At 36.6% G+C, this 22,089-nt stretch overlaps 1 protein-coding gene across 2 annotated transcripts in view; it reads right to left on the reverse strand.

The window, feature by feature from the left end:
* Positions 1-6,898: 6,898 nt before the first annotated feature.
* The window catches only part of SMAD5 (SMAD family member 5), a 42,452-nt gene continuing 27,261 nt past the window's right edge, over positions 6,899-22,089 (reverse strand). For both annotated transcript variants that reach the window (XM_084884562.1, XM_084884563.1), the window contains 4 exons: positions 16,400-16,621; positions 13,961-14,217; positions 8,667-12,239; positions 6,899-8,374 (listed from right to left, as the gene is read on the reverse strand). In XM_084884562.1, coding sequence (XP_084740688.1) covers positions 12,096-12,239; positions 13,961-14,217; positions 16,400-16,621 — 623 coding nt within the window. In that variant the 3' untranslated portion in view covers positions 6,899-8,374; positions 8,667-12,095. The remainder of the gene's footprint in view (positions 8,375-8,666; positions 12,240-13,960; positions 14,218-16,399; positions 16,622-22,089) is intronic.

The raw sequence follows: 22,089 nt of genomic DNA on the forward strand, positions 1-22,089 counted from the left end.
AGATTTTCCCTTCAAAGCAGGGATGTGGCTGCATTCATGATATGCAGGTAAGTGGACTACAATATGGTAACTGGACATTTAGATGGACATCAGGTTTATACACACTTCCTCCTGCTCTCTGCTCTTCTGCAGTCCCATGATGCCTTGGAACCACCTTTGGAGAGCTGGGCATGGCAGGCTAAAAATAGGATAGGATGACATAGGTATTTGGATTGGAAGCAGACAAGAATGTGGAAAATATATTTTTGATGGGAGGTGAGGAGTGGGAGTGGAAATTAAGAAAGTGGCTGCATATGCTAGGAAACAGGGAGAAGTAGCATATTGTAGTGACCGAGAGTCAGTCCTAGAGCAAGGTAACCTGACCTTGGTCATCCACTCTATGCCGTGATGTTGTTTTTGGATGTCTGAGAGCCTCAGTTTCCACATCTGTAAAATGGAGATAATAGCATCTACCTCATAGGATTTCCAACATTGCATGAGACATTGTAGGTAGTGTTTAATTCATGTTTGATATATGCTAAATGCTCTGAATGTAAGCTATCATTCTTCCTAAACAGGATAATCATTCCAGAAATGTTTCTAGTAACACAAACACTCAATGCTTTCCCTCAGTGACTTGCAGTCCTTTTCAAAAGGCATGTACTATCTCAGAACAGTAAAGAGGCCTGCCATTTCCCAGTGGGAATGCCAAGCTAGAAGGCGGCTTTCCTTGGTCCTCTCTCACTATGCTTTCCACTTACCTCAGCCACTCACATAGCTTCAGGTGCTTTTCAAACAACTCTCTCCAGACTTTATCTCTGAGCCCATTCAGCACCTCCATTTGGATATCTCATAAGGAACCTGAAACTCAGCCTGTCTAAAACTTACCTTTCCATACAAATCGGGTTCTCCTCCAGGCTTCTCCGTCTCTACAAATGGCATCCCACAGCCCAAAGTAAAAAAGACATGGTGGTCATTCTTGACCCCAAACTGTTCTTCATCCTTCCCACATGCAATACATCACCTGCTAGACACCACGCTACTCCATCCACTCCCCGCCATCTCCACCAGCACCAAATGAATTCAAAGCCCAGCATCCATTTTGCCTCTCTCCAATCAAAATACACATCTGATCACATTTGCCTCCAGCCTCTGTTTACATTCCAATGGCTTCTTCTGGATGAGAAATTAAAACAAAACTGTAATATTGGGCAACAAGACCCAGCAGCATCTGACCCCCAACAACCTCTCCAGCCTCATCTCACACTGTTGTGGTCCAGGCTCTAGTAACTATGGCCTTTCAATCCCTCAGGACTCTGCCTCAGCCGTTTGGTCCTACATTTGGCTAATACCTTCTCATCCTTCAGGTCTCAACTTAAATATCTCTTCCTCAAAAAGGACTTGCTTGCCTGGCCAGCATAGCTCAGTGGTTGATTGTTGACCAGGAGGTCATGGGTTTGATTCCCAATCAGGGCACATGCCCGGGTTGCAGGCTTGATCCCCAGTGGGACATGCAGGAGGCAGCCTATCAATAATTCTCTCATCATTCATGTTTCTATCTCTCAATCCTTTTCCCTTCCCCTCTGAAATAAAAATATATTTTTTAAAAAGGACTTGCTTGAGTTCAGATCAGTTTCATTCATTTATAGCCCCCAATCAGCTCCCTTATCACAACTATTAAATAGCTATATACGTCATAGCCTAATGTCTCTCTCCCTATGAACATGGAAGCTGAGGTCAGGGACAACATTTATCGTGTTTACTACTGCTTTCCTAATGCCTAGCATCGTGATAAACACAAAATAGGCAATGAAGTATTTGTTGAATAAAACATAGTAGGAAAACAGAGCTAGAGGTTAAGGTAAATCTGTCCATGAGTTCTTCCTCTGAACTCTTCCCCTTTATTTTCTGCCTTAAGCTTGTATAAGATGAAATATTGAGTTGAACTTTTCATATTGATTCATAGTCCCGAGTGGCCAGTTTCCTGGAGGTGGTAATCTGAAAAGTTGTTAGAAACTGATACTTCTTGTCTCCATCTATGTAACACTTCAGTTATTATTGTATCTCCCACAGAGACTAAAAAAACATACAATTTAAATGTTTGTTCCTTTAGTTATTTCTGCTTGAATTACCCCCTTTCCTGCAGGGATCCCGAGATCTTTACTGTGTCATTCATACGCCTTCTGAATTGCCTTGACAAAGACTCAGCTAAATCAGCTAAATCACTACTTCACATACCGACTTCCTCACCTCTTCCTAGACTTAGATCAAAGATTTCCTTCTCGGTGAGCTTCCCTGGCTTTATCTAAAATTTCATTGCCTACCCCCCCCCCCCCCGCGCCCCCAACCCCTGGATATTTCAACTCTTCCTTTCCTGCTTTTTCTCCTTAGAACTTACCACTAACCTATGCTATATTTCACTTACCTTGTTTTAGGTCTCTGTAACCAGAATGAAGCTCCTTGAGGGAAAAATTTTTTGTTTTATTTCTTTTATCCTCAGCCTGACATCAAATAGGCCCTAAAATATTAGTTGAATGAATGAGCAAACAACCAAATACTGCTCAGGACCAGAAAAGATACAGTTAGAAAAACAGAAGCAGAAGTTATTTTTAGTTTCCTTCTCCATTCTGCTTTATCTCCACCCTCCAAAACTGGATAGCCCTAACTAGATGGGGACTGAAAACACTAAACTATGTTCGTTTCACTTTCCACGAGAACAGGAGGTGACTGCCTGCTGCCCAGCAGAAAGCCTGACTTGTAGAGAACTCTACAAGTGTTTGGAGAGAGTAAGTGAATGAGCAAGTGAATAAAGGTTTGGTGAGACTAAGTAAATGAACAAGATAGTATTAATTAGGTTACATTCTAAACTGTTGTAACAAAGAACACTCCCCATCTCCAAGTTTCTTGGGCACATATAACCTTCCAGGAGTAGCACAGCTATCACCATATCCCCTGGCTTCTATGCCCACTTCAAGGTGGCTATTCTAGTTCCTGCCATCATGCCTGCATTCTAGCCATTGGGAAGGGGAAAGGAACAAGAACATTACTCTTTGGTGCATATTGCCAAAACAGCTCTACACTTCTGCTCAAATCCTACTGGTCAGAAATTAGTCACAAGGCTACATCCAGCTGAAAGAGAGGCTGGGAAATGTGGAACTGTGGTAGGCAGCTGGACAGAGGTGTTCTGTAATTAACAAAGGGGAGAATGGGTGTTGGTAAATTTCCAGTAACTCATTAAACAGATAATAAAAAGGAAGCACAAGATCTCACACATCTAGAGGAAATGATGAACAACATAGACTGATGAACAAAAACAGACTCAGAGAAAGAAGCACCGAACAGACTTTCAAACCTCAGAGGGAAAGTAGGGGAGGGTGGGGGTAAAGGGGAAGAGATCAACCAAAGGACTTGTGTACATGCATATGGGCCTGGTCAGCGGCCATGGACAACGGCGGGGGGGGGGGGGGGGGGGGGGGGGGGGGGCATATGTAGGGAGGGGTTTGGGATGGGATTGGGGGGATGAGGACAATTATGTGATACCATAATCAATAAAAAAAATGGGGAAAAATATAATTAAAAAAAGGAAGCACGATTCTTTTCATATGCTTATCTTTGCAGTCTTACTAATATGTAACTGCTTTGTGCTTACAACCATCATCATCTTCACAGCTGTATAAACAAATTCTGTAAAATTCACAGAATTTTATGTCAAGAAAGGCAACCAAGGAATGTTTATTATTAATTAATCTTAACAAATGGTGGTATAGTCCAAATCCTCCTGTGCTTCCCTCCCCACTACAATCACACTTGGTCTTCAGCAAAATTTAATCTTTTAGTGTCTCTCAAAGGCACCACTTTGGTGCCCCGCCTCAATGCCTGCCTTCATTCCTAACAGTTGAGGATATTATGGGATCTAAACCAGGGCACTAAAATCAAACTACTGGGCTCTTACCACTGCCATTCCTGTAAGCTATAAAATAAAAAGTACACTTTTTTTTGTTTTGTTATTTTCTCATCAAAAGCATAAAAGAAAGTATATCCTTTCTCTGGGAAAAATATTAATAATTGTTACTTGTTAGGTTCTCTAAGCAGTAATTCCAGGAACCTGATAACTTTGGAACAAAGGTCCAAAGTTCAGAGAATAGGAGTATTCTAGTTTCTCCTTTCTTGTCTTACGAGGCATGAAATAGAGATTTAATAAAGTACTGAGCTAGAATCCATTCAACTAAGCATTCTCATTAGACAATTTAAAAGGTGAATTCTAGTTCTACCATTCATCCAACAAATATTGGAGTGCTTTCAAAATATCAAGAACTGTTCTGGCAGTGGGAACACAGGTCTGGTCTCATAGAGCTGTAATTCCCATGAGATATGATAGTCTATAAAAAGAGTAAAGAAATATATATGTAACATGTTAGAGAGTGATACATGTTATGAGGAATGAAAACCTTTCCTTTTCTTCTTACTGCCCAATGTCTTTTATTCCTTTTTTGAATGCCTTCCTCAATCCCAATTGGTTGTTTGTTTTTTTGTTTTTTTTTCCTTTTGGTCACTTCAGTCATCTCAGTAAAAGATCTGGATAGATAGGTTTGATATTATACATTTTGGAAAGGTCTGCAAATGAACAAAATAAGAAATAGCAAAGATAGCAAGTGCTCTCTGATACAGAATTTAAGGAACACTTTAGATCCAAACAATTTTCTCTGAGAACGCTTTCAAAAGAGGAGAGATATAGCTAAGCTTTTGTCAAAGAAACAAAAGGGCCCATATAGAGTGATTACCAGAACTGGTTAGAAGGGTACACACATAAAAGTGTAGTGGTGAGCTAGTTTGTGGTTTTCCATACTGTTAAAATTCTTCACATTTATCTCAGGTAAAAGTCTTTTAAATGAAATAACAGGTGAGGTTTTTATTGGGTGGGAGATAGGTAGGAGAGTAAGGCAAGTTAGAAGGAAGCTTTCAAATTCATCCCCAACTTCAAGACTGCCTCAGGAGCCGAAACCGGTTTGGCTCAATGGATAGAGCGTCGGCTTGGGGACTGAAGGGTCCCGGGTTCGATTCCGGTCAAGGGCATGTACCTTGGTTGTGGGCACATCTCCGGTAGGGGGTGTGCAAGAGGCAGCTGATCGATGACTCTCTCTCGTCGATGTTTCTAACTCGCTATCTCTCTCTCTTCCCTCTCTGTACAAATCAATAAAATATATTTCTAAAAAAAAAAAAAAAAAAAGACTGCCTCAGGAAATACCTTTCAAGAACTATACATACATCCACTTATAGAATATGAATAATCAAAGAATTTTCACCACCAATCTAAATGCCCCTTCCACTTCCCACCACACATACTTTACATACTTTAAGATGGAAATGGTTAAGCAAGCTGCCAACAATTACTTTTTATATTTTCCCTATAGCCTCATTCCCCTTGCCTTTAAAATACAACCACAAAAAGTGATTTCGATAAGAAGAACACAGATCCCTCCCCGACAAGTCAGTTTATTAAAAACAGGTTTATAAACTCAGCAACAACCAAAACCACAGTAATATTTAAGTATTCTTTGAATCATATATACTACAAAGCTCTTAAAAAGTACTTTTTTCTAAGTTTGCTAACCTGATACTTGTAAATACTAGTATTTATACAATATAAACTGCATCAAACTTCTGTAATATGGAAAAGCTTTGGCCATCAAGTCTCAGGTCTAAAACTGGAGCAGGCATCACAATTGATCCCCTCATTATCGAACTGTTTGGATAAAGCAATTTGAAAACTAATTACCTTAAATCCGGGAGAAGCCCAACACCTCTCATTGTTCACTAAAGTCTTTTGCCAGACAAATGATTTATTTTTAAAATGTTTCTAAAACAGTAAGTGAAGTCACTACTAAATACTTTACTAAATGAATGGCTTATACTTGAAATAAAGGTATAAGAAGAAACTGATTTGAGTAACTAGATTCCTTTGATGCATTTTTTTTCTCTCTAAAGAGAATACTAAGAGCTGTTATGTTTCTTTGGAGTTTACATATTTAGTTTGGGTTTTTCTTCTTTTCTATTGGCACACATGAACTTTCGCCATCCCTTCCTAAGCAGGGGGAGTTTACATTTCTAGTATATACAACACAAACGTGGAAAAGGAGTGCACCTGGTGGGGATAAAACTAATCTTCGATTTAAAAATTTTTAAGATGGAAAAAAATAAAGAAAAACAAAGCTAATTCACAAAGCGGATAATCAAGGTTGATCTACCAAAGTCAAGCAGCATCAGAAACAATTCCTCTAAATCAAAGAAGAGATAATAAAAATGAGTTCTTATATGCCAGGCACTATTCTTAGTTAGTACTTTATTTGTATCATTCTACTTAATCTTCCCCAAATCCTATGAAGTAGGTAGACTTTTACTTTGCAGATCAGGAAACTGAGGCACAGAAAGATTTTAAGCACAGCTAAGGGCACAGAGCTATGAAAGCTCTGAGGGCCAGGATTCAAATGTAGACAGGCAGCCTCCAGAGCAAACTCTGCTACAAGCTAGTCTATCTCTGGATCATGGATCAAGACCTCCCATTTATAGATGGATCTAAAGAAGGGAAATCGGTGGTTAAACTAAAAAACAAAACAAAACAAAAAAAAAACCACACACACACACACAAACAGACTTTAGATCCAAATCCTTTTCAAAACAGATCAAAACTAGCGAAGAATAATCATCAACACTCTTAGAAACAGAATGGGAAAGTATTAACCATTCTGAGCAAAACCTCATGCTGAGTGACAAGACATATTTCCATTTTCTATCATTAGTGCACAAACACAGCTTGTCACAGCAACTAATACTCTCTCCTTTTTATAACTCCAAAGAAGCAAGTTAAAACGGAGCACACCCACAAAAACAGAGGGAAAAAAAAACACACACACACATTAAACAGGTTTTGAGGTTTATTAAAATAAAGTATTAGCAAACAATATGCAAAAATGAAGTTCTTACGAGTTATGGCTTTGAAAAGCACAATATAGTAAAACCTAATACATTTTTATAAGTATAAAAAAGATAACAGAATGAAAGTATGTTGCTAGAATTTCACTTTTTACAACATAAACAGAAGCAGAACAAGTACAAATAAGAAGCAGACCTATAGTGCAGCCATTGGTTTGGTCTTTATTATCTGCATAAGAAATATCTATTTGAGAGAACATGGACAGATACATATAAACATCCAGTTTTCATTATAATCTTGTCCAATTTTAAAATAAGTAATTTTCAAAATGCAACTTAACCAATAAGGTTAAAAAGAAAACCACTTCTATAACCTTCACGAGTCCCTACAGTTAAAAGACTTAATGAATGAATCAAAGCAACATCATCTGCAATGAGAAATCCAAATCTAAAAGATGTTTCTTTTATAAAGAACCTAGGCTTGTCTGACCTCACTGGAACTTGGTTATAGCTAACTCGGTTATAGCTAACACCAACTGGTACCTAATAATGGGGATAAAAATGTATCTGTACACAAAATTTTAAACTTTTTAAAAACAGCATCTTCAAATAAAACCTTACAGGACAAAAGAATGGTGGTTTTAAGAATGTTAAGAACAGAGTTAGATAAGAACCATGCAAACCTTTTTCACTGTGCTATGAAGGACAGGAAAATCCTGCTCTGACTAGATCTTTTCAACAGAACAACTCATCACTGGTTTTACAGCAATTGCTACCAGCCATTATTATAGCATAAGCTCTTACTTTAATATATATATATATGTAAAATCTTTGTTTTTTGTTAGCCATCCAATTTTTGGGTAATACTTCAATTATAACATAGTTGTATGTTAGAAGATAAGTTTCTATTAGTAATAATCCAGTATAACAATGGCTTGATAAACACAGTTACCTCTTTGTAGTTAGGACACGCTGAACCTGAACTGCAATCCAGTGGATTCCAGAGAAATGTCCAAGTTTCTGTGCAGCAGGTAAAACTGTTTCTGCAGAAGTGATGCCTTGAATTCTCACTTTCCATACACGGATCTTCTCTTAAGAAGAAAACCTCCCCAGAATCCTACCTGCTTTAACGAGGAAAATGCTGTTCAGGGGGAAAACGGGTATCAAACTTGAGATCACCCCCCAAAAGCTCCCCTAGTTAATATCTGAGGAGACCATCCATAAACTAATGCTTACGAAAACTTGCTCCCATAAAAATCACCAAACACTTCTAAAACCACCAGGCTATCTACTACCTTAAAAGGTCCGTGTTTATCTAGCTGATGAGTATGAAGAGGAAACATTTATATTCCTACAAGAGACTAAATGAGGCTTTAACTAAGAAGACAAAGAAGCTCTCTCACTCTATTAAAAGTCAACAGGTCCAAAATGTAAGTCATCATTGGAAGTTGAATTCAATAATTACCTAAAGCAGCGTTTTTCAACCGCTGTTCCGCGGTTGCCTGGTGTGCCGTAGGTGCAGACAAGACAAGAATTTTATAATTTTTCACTATTTTGTTTACTTAATATTTCATAATAAAGTAATTATAAAATACTTTCTTTGTGTTTATTTGATTCCTATTCAAGAGAATTACTTTATATATAGTCAATATAGGCACAGAGTTAAATTTTTTAACATTTTCTAATGGTGGTGTGCCTCGTGATTTTTTTCATGAAACAAGTGTGCCTTTGCCCAAAAAAGGTTGAAAAACACTGACCTAAAGGTTCTTCCTTCTTCAGAAAGTATAAAAGATATTAATATATTTTAAGTGGGAAAGCGATAATGATCCAAAGTAATATTAAGCAAACAACTAGAAAAAAGTATGAAGAAATGGATCTGAACTGGTATATTGGATACTCTCTATAATAGAAGCATAGAACTGAAACTGCTACTATAAAACTTTTTCAAGTCCCTCTGCTATTGGTAGGATTTGATCTTTTGTAAAAACTTTCTCCCTCAGCAGACACTATTACAGGAGGATCATTTCCAGCGGGTCCCTTCAAATACAGAAGGTTTTTTAATGAGCACCAATTTTTGTCTTGATAATACATTTCAGATCTGAATATTTGATCATGTGATATTCTAAAAGAATGTCTTACTCTCAAATGTATAAAAAGTACATGGCTACATCCTCTTTTTGTACTATTAGGAGTAGCTTCTTGAACTATCTAGTAATTTTACACTGGATTTGACCTCAGAAACCCAGCCAATTCTATTATCAGTTTCTTATATAACAATAATAAAATGTGAAAATTTATTTATATTCTGATGTATGTATTTGACATTTTGGTTGAAGTCTCCTTTGAATTTTCTCTGAAGAAAATATGTTAGTCTCAATAGGCCAATACTATCCTGACTAGTTTTCATTTCATAACTTAAGTCAGGCAATACCCACCAGATCATAGTATCCATTATGTAGCAATGTTAGTCAAATGCACCTTTTAAATTCTATTTTTCCCCCCAATCAGCATCTTTCTGTTGCTTTAATTCATTACCGAAATCAATTTTGATTCTAGTCTTCTTTTTGCATTTACCAAATTGGTTGTAATTTTATTATTCCCAGACTGTCTCTTCAGCTGGCATATATTGATAAGTTGTATATGCTATAAAATTGTGGCAATGTTTGATAAACCATCTGGAAATTAAATAAAAACATAAAACTATAATTTTCTGAAATGGTGTCTTTCAGAGGTACTTTCTTTCCGTTGATGAGCATTTCATTTAGTTTTAAAATATCTTACTGGCAACTTTTATTGCCTATCCATGGATACTGGGCATCTTTGGGAATCATAGAAGCAGCCAGATTAAGTTTTCATTTAAAATCCAGGGATGTGGAATTGACAATTTTTAGTAAATACAACAGACTTATGGTTCTCCATGAAACTCTTAACAGTTAATAGTTTCAGGTCATTCAGGATACACAGCTCCTTAGAAAAACCACAGAAAAGGCCAATCACATAAAATCATGCTAACTCTAAAAGCTGTGACATGAATAAAAACTATTTTTTAATTAACTCAATGGAAAGTATCAATAAAACAATTCCATAGTTTCCTTCAGTTCAAGCCCACTGAGGTTGATTACATGTTTCTATCACTCAACCTGGATGTTTTTTTCCTACAAATTTGTTCCACAAATTATATGAGCCTGGTAAGCAAAAAAAAAAGATGTAAATAAAAATTGTTCTGTCACTAAGCAAATAGTATCCTCTTTCAGATGGCTGACACAATTACAGAAGATTGATAATGTATGTCATGGAAAACTTATGTTTAAGGCTCAGGTGACTATCAGAAAGTATCCTCTCACCCAGCAAAGGGCTGTGAATTGAAGCACATGGAAGGCACTTCATCTGAAAGAACTAAAACCATCCATTGGTTGCACTTTGTAAAAGCAATAAATAATGTCACAGAGAACAGAATTACATTCTCCTTTTCTCAAAAAAAAAAAAATGTATTTACTTCCTCACAAAAGTAGAAAGGATCAGGTAGAAAGTCAAACCAAACTTACATTTTAAACACAAAACTGACATAGCTCCACATAGTACTACAAGACACCAGAAAATAAACTTTTTCTGATAGGTAAATTAGGTCACATTTTTTCAAAATAATGTCTTTGTTCTCATGCCATAACTAAGAGTCCATCTGACTGCACCATAGAAAAAGGGGTAAAGAGTCTTTTATCCAAACCCTTTGAGCGTGATTGATTAAATGGATATTTTAGGGTTTTCATGTCTTTCCTTTCTGAGAATTGTGTTCTGGGTGACTAGCATTTACAAAGGTACTAAAAAAAAAAAAAAAAAAGTCAAAAGAGCATGCATGGTAACTGACAGAACAGTCTATGTTCTTTGACACATGAAAGTTTTTAAATCAGCTATCTCAACCACCACTGATTCATTTAATTATCACCAGTACCCCAACCTCGGGACTAGACTGAAGAAGCTTCTATGGCTATAGCATGCAGGTCCTTGCAGGGGGAGACTGATGTAATAAGAGCAATGGGATTAATAAGTACATGACTTTTCAACACTAAAAACATCCATAAAACTGGAATTAAAAAGGCACCTTAAGCTGGAGCTACAGAACAACAGTATTATAATCTAGGCTGAAAATACAACAAAAGCTAAAAAAAAAAAAAAAAAAAAAAGGTATAACTTCCTACAAGTGTAATCTATAAATTGCAGTGTTAATACAAAGGGAGTACCAAGGGAAGTAAGGATGAGCATTTAAGTCCAAGTCACTTGAGTGTGTTTCACAAAAGGTTACACTAAAAACTGTCACCCATCAAAGTGCAAAATAAAAGATTAATGCATGTCGAAATTAGAGTCCTTACAACACTGGCCGAAAGCAGCAAACATAGCTGACCAAGGCTGTGCATGTGCTGTCGCTAGCTATAAAGTAGTACTTATGACAGGTTCTGAGTAAATGACACATACTGGAGACCTGTTGTTGGCAATAATTTCTTTTTTTTTAAAGGAAATGTTTTACAAAAGATATACTGAGTGAAGACACAATACACTGACAAACATTTAGCTGTATTAAGTGTAAATGTTATGATGTCATCTAGAAAACTATCACTTGTTTTTTACTGGACACTGCTTGTTACAGCAGTGAATAGTGTTCCTTCAAATAGAAGATTCTTTTTTATAGTTTCTCTTAAGCCCCTACCTCATGCTTTAATAGAACAATGAATTAGACTTTTTAAAAGTTGGTGGGACACAGAAACTGGTAAAAGTACAGCTTCTTAAGGTTCAAGAATCAAAGGGAAGACTTTTCACTGTATACCCTCTTATTACATGGTTATTTACATAATTTTTCATTATGTGTTGTTTTTTACTTTTTCAAAAACATTTTAACAAAAAAATTTGTTGAGACAATAAGGCAAAAAAGTATGTTCCAGTTTAAGATTAATGCCAAACTTTTGAACTGGGGCATGATAATTTTTCTGCATCTTTCACAACAATTTTGAAAGTTAATCATGTGAACATTAATACAAACAAATGTAGATTCATCACAAAATACAAATGTATTGGTCATAATTATATATATAAAAAAAAGCTGTTTTCCATGTAAGCTCACAGTATCTGTACTGAAAGTTTCCCTAAAATTAAAACAAGTCCACTAATAACAAAACTGAAGAGAATACTCTGCACTATGAAACAGAAGATATGGGGTTCAGAGGGGAGCCCATCTGAGTGAGGACTTTATCCAGCCATTGAAGAGGCCCATGAAGATGAATCTCAATCCAACACGGGGTGCTGGTAACATCCTGCCGGTGATATTCTGCTCCCCAGCCCTGTAAAATGAACCAGTAGACACCAAATTTAGGGCACTAACAAAAAGATACTTTAACAGTAGACATATGCAGAATGTACTTTTAAAAAAATCACAAAACCAATCAGCATTAACCATGGAGTTAAAATCAACACAATAGCTGCATTATTGAAAGATATGTGCATTTTTTAATAATATAATTCCATTAATAGAAACCCTTGGAAGAAATTATTTCAGATTTCTTTATTTAATTTTATAAAGTTAATATTTTCTAAAATGCAATATCTCATAATTTAAAATTAATATTTCTTCAGTTAGATACGTTCTAATTAAAAGGGAAAATTAAAACATATAAATAGCCTCATATAAGTTCACATCACATTTTGTCACCAAAATTTTTTGCTTTCAGGTTTTAGCGTTTTTCTTGTGTGTGTTTTTTTAATCAAATAAGGCATTGTAGATCTGATCAAGGCATGCAAGTATAATTTAAGTGGCAATCACATATCAATTATTCTTTAAAATAGAAAATTGCTGGGATGAATTGAGCTAGGACACTTTATCCTAAAACTCCAGACAAAGATTAAAATTTTCTCACTTTTACTTGCCCTGATTTATCAAACTCTCTGCTTTACCACTTATAGTAATCCTGACCCAGGAAAAGTAGGTGGGGGCCAGGGAGCTGTGGGGGTGGGGGTACACAGGGAGAGGAGTCCAGGAGGGGGGTTGAAGAGTGCTGGTGTAGAGGAAAGGAACAGGAATGAGGAAACAATATTAAATATGCAAAAGTCAGGTTTCTATAGTAGGGAGGGAATAAGTAACTTCAAGGCTACTGATAAACTGATGCTTATGACAGACCTATAAGGAAGCAGCAAGGAAGTACTGGATTGTAGGACTGAATGCCAAAAAGAAAGCACCCACACATAGCATTTGACAGTTGCTCTTGGGCTAAATTCATAAGGACCAAGTACAGGTTGCTTAAATATATCACTAAAATTCTTTCCAAATTTTGTTCATGAACCATCATCATCTTTGGAATGCCAATAAATCTGGTCAAGAGTAAATGATAAATTTGAAAAGTAATTTTTTAAACTTAACAAATTATCAATAACAAAACTTAGGAACAAGGAAAATAATTTTAATATCCTAAAGAACCCTTTAAAAGTTACTCTAATGGGATCTAATAATAATTTAAATTGCTAAAACTAGGGATTTCAAAAGAAATGCTAATATTAAATGCTCTTGCCCTGCCAAGGTGGTTCAGTGGTTGAGCATCGACCTACGACCAGAAAGTCATGGTTCAATTCCCAGTCAGAGCCCAGCTTGTGGGCTCAATCCCCAGTGTGGAGCATGAAGGAGGCAGCTGATTAATGATTCTCTCTCATCATTGATGTTTCTATTTCTCTCTCTCGCTCCCTTCCTCTCTAAAATCAATAAAAATACATATGTATTTTAAAATGCTCTCTAGCAATGTAGCCTTTAACTTAATTTCTTTATAAATTCAACCCCTATTCATCATCAAAATCAGTATTATGCATTTTATAATGTTTGGTTTATAAAATAAAATCATAGATCTACAATGTAGTCAAAGTTATAGATTTAAGAATTTCATTTAAAAACCTATTAAATCAGGTCAAAATTACCACCTTACATTTAATAATGGCTTTTTAAAAATTATATCCTACAGACATATAATATACATATTTGCAATGACTCAAATTAAGCTACAAGTTACAACCCACTTACCTTGACAAAACTCATTCGAATTGTACACATTTTGGTGAGCTCATAAACTGCCTCAAACCCATGGTTGACAGACTGAGCCAGAAGCTGTGCAAACTCTTGATTGTTAAAAATTTTGAGGCTGCAGCTGCTGGGAATCTTACAGACAGTGGTAGGATGAAAGCCGTGATGAAAGTTGCAGTTCCTACTCTGTACAAAGATGCTGCTATCACTGAGACACTCTGCATACACCTCTCCACCAACATAGTACAGATGAACACCTTAAAAAGATAAGCAATACAAGAATCAAAAAAGCAGTATAATGGAACCAAAGAGGCTGTATGAGATGCAACCAAGAACACCCACTACTCTATAGCAAACTCCCCAGTCTTTAGATAGAAGGTACCACTAGATGGCCTTACTCTGCCAAAGATAATCAAGAGGTTAAATCTAAAATTGTCCTCAAGTAACTGACACTTAAGACTCAAATTGGCAGCATAAGAGGTTATCAATTCCTATGGCTTTTTTCCCTTTTTTAACTATCATTTATCATCTCTATGAGATAAAGCAACGGGAAAAAAGAGAGAGAAACAAAAAGTACCTTAGGATGAGTTCTTTCAAAGGAATGTTTGGTGCTATCAACTATCATTTATAGTCATTTGGCAAAGAATTTTGCACTCCTTTTGCTAACAGAGGGAAGAGTAACAACAACAACAACAAAAATCCACACACACACACATCAAAAAAACCCTAAGGCATATATGTAAATTTAGGTCACATAAGGAGCCTGTAAATGGCAGATTTACCTTTCCTTTAAAAAAGTGTTTTCGGCCGAAACTTGTTTGGCTCAGTGGATAGAATGTCGGCCTGTGGGCTGAAGGGTCCCAGGTTCAATTCCGGTCAATGACATGTACATTGGTTGCAGGCACATCCCCAATGGGGGATGTGCAGGAGGCAGCTGGTCAATATTTCTCTCTCATCAATGTTTCTAGCTTTCTATCCCTCTCCCATCTCTCTGTAAAAAAAATCAATAAAATATATATTTTTTAAAATGTTTTCAGTCCTGGCAAGGTAGATCAGTTGGTTAGAGCACTGACTCTATACATCAAGGTTGCGGGTTTGATCCCCAGTCAGGCACATATAAGAATCAACCAATAAATGCATGAATAAATGGAATGACAAATCAATGTCTTTCTTTTTCTCTCAAATCAATAAATCTTTAAGAGATTAAAATAAATAAAAATTAAAAATATTTTTGGTATTTAACATAAATAAATATGAACATAGTTACAATGTTAAAAATTCAAATTATACAGCTAAAGCTGAAGTTGTTCCCAACTTTTTACTACTGCAAACAGTGCTAAAAATATCATCTTTGTACATACATACCTCTGCACACCCATGAGTCAGAGACTTGTATTAAACTGAAACATTAAAAACTTTTCTTTTCTGAGCAACTAAAGATGACCCTGAGAAGAAAGGGTCCTAGAACTGTATATGCTAAGGGGAAAGGGAAAACCAATTCTAGAATTTACAAAGTAGATTTCTCTTGAATTATCCTACTATAGTGAGAACATCAATGCATAGAAGTGAGGCATTTCTCCGAAAAATCAAGTTGGCTAAAGTCAAAAGAGAATGAAAACTTCCTTTTCAATTTATTTTTGGCCATAGTATTTTTCTGAATCTTTTCTGTGAGAAATTGCATTACAATTATAATTATTTGCCCTTTGTTCAGTATTTGGACTAAGATTTTCTCAAGTCAAAAAAGCATTAAGCGATAAAAACAGAAGTTCTTAAGAAAGAAGCAATACACACGCTACCTAAGACAGACTTCCTTTTTGACCACTTGATAAAAGAGACTCTGACATTTCATTGCATTGTGAGAATTTCTTTGTTTGTTATGGCAACTGTCTTGTAGGACAAATAATAAATAAAATCTTACTACTTGAATTAAAAGGTGGGAGGGGTGATGGTGAAGCTATGGAAGATTTATATCACTCAAACTGTACTTCCTACCTGTAACCCCTTTCCTTGAACATAACAGAAATTCCTATATGTCATCTCAACCCAAAATACTCCATAAATAACATAATAATAAAACCCTAATCCTTCCATAGCATTCCTTTATTCCACAAATATTTGTTGTGTATTTACTATGAGTCAGCCACTGCTCTAGTGGCTGAAGATGTTGTAAATAATGCAAATTTCTGTAAAGCTTATAGTCTAGTCAGAAAATTATTAAAAATATAAACATAGAAGTAATATGCTTTCAGATTCTAAGTACTATGAAGAATAATCAAGCAGGATAAAGAAAAGAGGATTGATTATGTCTTACTTCAACACCTGCAACTTGAGGGCAGAGTCTACACCTTAAGCTTTGTATGTTCCAGCAACTTACACAATGGACACAGAAAGTACAACAAAAACAGAATTCAAGTGAATGTAGGGAAATAACAAAATTACCTTTTCCAATATGTCTCCTAGTGTTTTCAATTGTCGAATTACGATTAACGTTTGACAACAACCCCAAACAGAATCTACTTTTGTTATTTGAAGGGTCTGTGAATCCATCTACTAACACGCTAGTAGAAGACGCATGAAAAGCTTCCCCAACACGATTGTTTAATTCATAGTAAACAATTGAACACCAATGTTTGGGCTCTTCATAGGCAACAGGTTGAACATCTGTGAACAAACCAAATAGAAAGAAATATTTAATGAATCCGAAACTCCAGATTCTTTAGGTGCTTCCCTCTAACCCAAACCAGGCACTATATGAAAAAGAAAATTTTCAGATATTTCACTTAGTCTCACTGTCCTTCCTAGCTTTGAGTCTGTATCCAAAAAAAAAAAAAAAAAAAAAAAAAACCACTCCAAAATGCCTTGAATAAGATAATTTTTAAAAATATACAAATACAAGGATAGCCAACATCACATTTTAAATTGTTTTCCTAGCAGGATCTAATCCAGGTTTAAATTTGCAATGACAAACCTGTTTCAGCATCCTAAAAAATTTAACTATACCAGTATCTATAAAATTACATTAAACAAAAATCTGAACTAAAAAAAATATGTGAGACACTCAGTAAACCAGAAGAGAGGGGAACTTCCTCAACTTGATAAAGAATATTTACAAAAAAATCTACAGCTAACATACTACATACTTAATGGTGAAAAACTAGAAGCTTTTGCTAAGATTAGCAGTAACAAGATAAGGATGCTCTCACCACTCCTTTTCTTTCTTTCTTTTTTTTAATATATTTTATTGATTTTTTACAGAAAGGGAGAGAGAGAGAGTTAGAAACATCGATGAGAGACAGACATCGATCAGCTGCCTCCTGTACGCCCCCTACTGGGGATGTGCCCACAACCAAAGTACATGCCCTTGACTTGAATCGAACCTGGGACCTTTCAGTCCACAGACTGCCATTCTATCTATTGAGCCAAACTGGTTTCGGCTCACCACTCCTTTTCAACATCGTATTGGAAGTCCTAGCTGATGCACCAAGACAAGAAAAGGAAATAAAAAGGTATTGTCCGAGAGGTGCAAATCAAAACAACAATGCGGTACCATCTCACACCTGTCAGAATGGCCAACATCAACAAATCAACAAACGACAAGTGTTGGCGAGGTTGCGGAGAAAAAGGAACCCTCGTGCACTGCTGGTGGGAATGCAGACTGGTGCAACCACGGTGGAGAACAGTGTGGAGTTTCCTCAAAAAACTGAAAATGGAACTCCCATTTGACCCAGTAATCCCACTCCTAGGAATATATCCCAAGAAACTAGAAACACCAATCAGAAAGGATATATGCACCCCTATGTTCATAGCAGCACAATCTACAATAGCCAGAATTTGGAAACAGCCTAGGTGCCCGCCAGCAGATGATTGGATCCAAAAACTATGGTACATCTACACAATGGAATACTATGCTGCCATAAAAAAGAAGGAATTCTCATCATTTGCAGCAACTTGGATGGAATTGGAGAACATTATGCTGAGTGAAATAAGCCAATCAATGAAAGAGAAACACCACATGACCTCACTCATTTGTGGATGATAAAGAACATTATAAACTGATGAACCAAGAGATAGATATAGAGAAAGTAAAGCAACAGGCAGACTGTCAAATTACAGTGGGGAGGGGAGGAAGATTGGGGGGAGATAATAGATCAACCGAAGGACTTGCATACATGCATATAAGTACAACCAATGGACATAAAACTCTGGGGAGGGAGGGTATGTATGGGAGGGAGGGTGGGGGGCAAAAAAAAAAAATCAATAAAATATATTAAAAAAAAAAAAAGGTATACAGATTGGAAAGAAATAAAATTGTCTTTTTACACATATGAAATGACTGTCTACATGATAGGTTAGGCGTATTAAATGCTTTCTTAAAATATTTACAATTTTCAATTGGTTTATTATAAGTTAATGAATATCTATCTGTACTGACCAAATTCTGACTCATGTAAAAGTCAGTAATTCATAATGGACACAGTGGGTGGGAGGGGCAAGGAAGCTCTTCCTACAGTGCTAGTAGGATGTCTGTCTTGGATCTGTAATCAGGCAGAAGTCATGGACCCTCAATTTTCTTTTAAAACAGCAGGGATATCCCTAGCCAGTTTGGCTCAGTGAATAGAGCATCAGCCTGTGGACTGAAGGGTCCCATGTTCGATTCTGAGTCAGGGCACAGGACCAGGCTGCGGGCTCAATCCCCAGTAGGGGGTGTGCAGGAGGCAGCTGATCAATGATTCTCATCATTGATGTTTCAATCTCTCCCTCTCCCTTCTTCTCTGAAATCCTATCTAATAAAAGAGTGATATGCAAATTGTCCATCACTCCAACACATAAGATGGCCGCCCCAATGTGGTCAAAGATGACCACCCCTATGTAGACACATGCTAGCTGCCACAGATGACCAGCAGGGGAGGGCAGTTGTGAGTGACCAGGCCTGCAGGGGAAGGCAGTTAAGGGTGACCGGGCTGGCAGAGGAGGGCAATTGGGGGTGACCAGGCCTGCAGGGGATGGCAGTTGAGGGCAACCAGGCCAGCAAGGGAAAGAATTCGGGGAGACTAGGCCTGCAGGGGAGGGCAGTTGGGAGGCAATCAGGCCAGCAGGGGAGGGCAGTTAGGGGTTACTGGGCCAGCAGGGGAGGAGAGTTGGGGGTGATCAGGCCTGCAGGAAAGGGCAGTTGGGGGGCAATCAGGCCAGCAAGAGAACAGTTAGGCATTGATCAGCCTGGCCAGGGAGTGGGTAATCAGGCTGGCAAGCAGAAGTAGTTAGGAGCAATCAGGCAAGCAGGCAAATGAGCGGTTGGGAACCAGCAGTCCTGGATTGTGAGAGGGATCCCAGATTGGAGAGGGTGCAGGCTGGGCTGAAGGACACATACCTATCCCCCTTTCCCCCCCTCCATGCATGAATTTCATGAACCGGGCCTCTAGTATAGACACACACACACACACACACACACACACACACACACACAGGGATAAACATGTGAGAAAACTTAAGAGTGGTCACATGGCCTATATAGGCAGTGGGAAAGAATTGGTTAACTTTTAAAATTTAATTCTGATTATTCAATTGCAAAGAATTCAGATGAGAAGAAACAGAAAACAATATATTAATGTGGACCCATAAAAAGAAATCCTAACAGCTCAGATTTTAAAGAAGTTTATACAAAAATGGAACAAGGAGGGGCCCATAACCAAAGACACATACAGATGAGTAACAGGAAGTTATAAGAATAGTGTCAGGAAAACTAGAGCCAAGAATGAGCAGAAGCTTGTAGGGAAAAACTGCTAAGCAAAACTGAAAAGACAATTTTAGTTAGGATGAGAAGAAGAAAAAGAAAAGCTTTGCGTCTGCTCAAGGCAAAGGATATATTGTTAACTGGTGACTCAAGCATTGCAGTTTAACTTTGATTTTCCTTTTGTTACCTCTCTGTCAAAGAAAAAAAGCACAAAATATGACTGAAAAGGGAAGAAAGTTGGTAAAAAAAGACATCTATGGAAGTGAGAAGACTTGCATGCCAATTCCTCTAAAGGACTCAGTTGTTTGGCTTAAACAAACTGTACTCCAAGGAACACCTAACATACAATATGTCAAATGGCACTGCCTGGTTTCTGGAGAAGCGGGAGAAAAAAAAAAAAAAAGAAAATGATTGTTGGGATAAATATTGTCCATATTTTTCAGAAGGAGGGTATTATAATTTATTGCCTGATGCTACATGCTAAGATCATTACAAATATCGTCTAATTCAATCAATATGCTAATAATCTATTTACAAATAGTGAAACTTAGGTTTAGAAATTTAAAAAAGCTATCTTAAGTTGCAAAGCAAATAACTAGAGATGTAGGAATTCAAATCCAAAATTCATGATCTGAAACATTTTGCTCTAAATGAAAGCAGATTCTATGAATTATAAGCAAGTTGGTATGACCAAATTCCTAGGTAAATCCTAAAACTTGAAAAAGTACAAACATTATTCAGATATTAATAATACTATGCGGAGCCTGAAATTTAACTGTTTTTAGAAACATTGGGCTCCTAGAAAAACATAATGTGACATACAGTCTTTTTATATAATCACAAACACATATAACACACCTAAAAACAGCACTCTTAAGAAATAACAGAGATGTGGAGCATCTTTTTATATATTTATCATGTGGAGCATCTTTTTATATATTTATCATGTGTTTATCTTCGGTGAGTTGTCTGTTATGTCCTTGACCCATTTTTTTAAATTGGGTTGTTCATTTTCTTGATGAGTTTTAAGAGTTCTTTGTATATTTTGGATAACAGTTCTTTATTAGATATGTATTTTGCAAATATTTTCTCCCAGTCTGTGGCTTGTCTTCTCATTGCCTTTACAGTGTCTTTTGTACATAGGAAGTTTTTAATTTTTAATGAAGTCCAGCTTATTGACTACTTCTTTTTTTTTTTTTATCCTCACCCAAGAAGTGAGGATATTTTTTCCACTGATTTTTAGAGGCAGTAGAAAAAAGTGGAAGGGAGGGAGGGGGCAAGGGGGATAAGAGGGGGAAAGAGAAAGAGAGAGCAAGAGAAAGAAACACCAACTGTTTGCCTTCTGTGCTCACCCTAACTCGGAGCCTGGGATTGAACCTGCAACTGAGGTATGTGCCCTTTACCAGGAATTGAAGCAAAGACCCTTTGGTCTGAGGGTCAATGCTCTAACCACTGAATGAACCAACCAGGGTCTTATTTCTTTCATGGATCATGCCTTGATATTGTATTTAAAAATTCATCACCTTATTTAGAACTAAATTTTCTCCCATGTTCTTTTCTAGAAGTTTTAGAGTTTTGCATTTTACATTATGGTCTGTGATTCCTTTTGAGGTAATTTTGGTGAATGGTGTAAAGTCTGTCTCCGGATTAATTTTTTACATATGAATGTCAATTGTTCTTATATCATTTGTTGAAAAGATGAGCTTTTCTCCATTATTGCTCTTGATCCTTTGTCAAAGATCAGTTAATTATATTTATGTGGGTCCATTTCTGGGTTCTCTCTTCTGTTCTTTTGATCTATTTGTCTATTTTTTTTTTTTAATCTTCATCAGTAAGGGCAATGCTAACTCTTGCAATCAACTGATTACTGAAAAAACACAAAAGCAATTCAATAGAAAAATGATATTCTTTTTCAACTAACACTGAGTGCTAGAACCAACTGGATATCTATTGATACATGCACAAAGATGTGTCCAGACCTTTTCCACGCAAAAAGCTTAACTCAATAGGAATCAGACATTAAATGTAAGAGCTAAGCTATAGAAGTTCTAGCTCAGAAAAAAATTTCTCAGATGCAACACCAGAAAAGAAAAAAACTGTTAAACTGAACTCATCAAAACCAAAAACTTTTGTGCTTCAAAAAATAACCATAAGAAAATGAAAAGACAATTCACAGACTGAGAAAATATTTGCAAACAATTTATCTGATAAAGGACTTCTATCCAGAACATATAAAGAACAATTACAATTCAATAATAAGACAAACAATGCAATTTTAAAATGGGCAAAAGATTTGAATAAACATTTCACCAAAGAAGATACATGAATGGTTAATAAGTAGGGAAATGCAAATTAAACCATAGTAAGATAATACTTTACACCCACTAAAATGGCTATA

Source organism: Pipistrellus hanaki (assembly GCF_964339955.1).
Source record: "Pipistrellus hanaki genome assembly, chromosome: 5".
In the NCBI taxonomy this organism is placed as follows: Eukaryota; Metazoa; Chordata; class Mammalia; order Chiroptera; family Vespertilionidae; genus Pipistrellus; species Pipistrellus hanaki.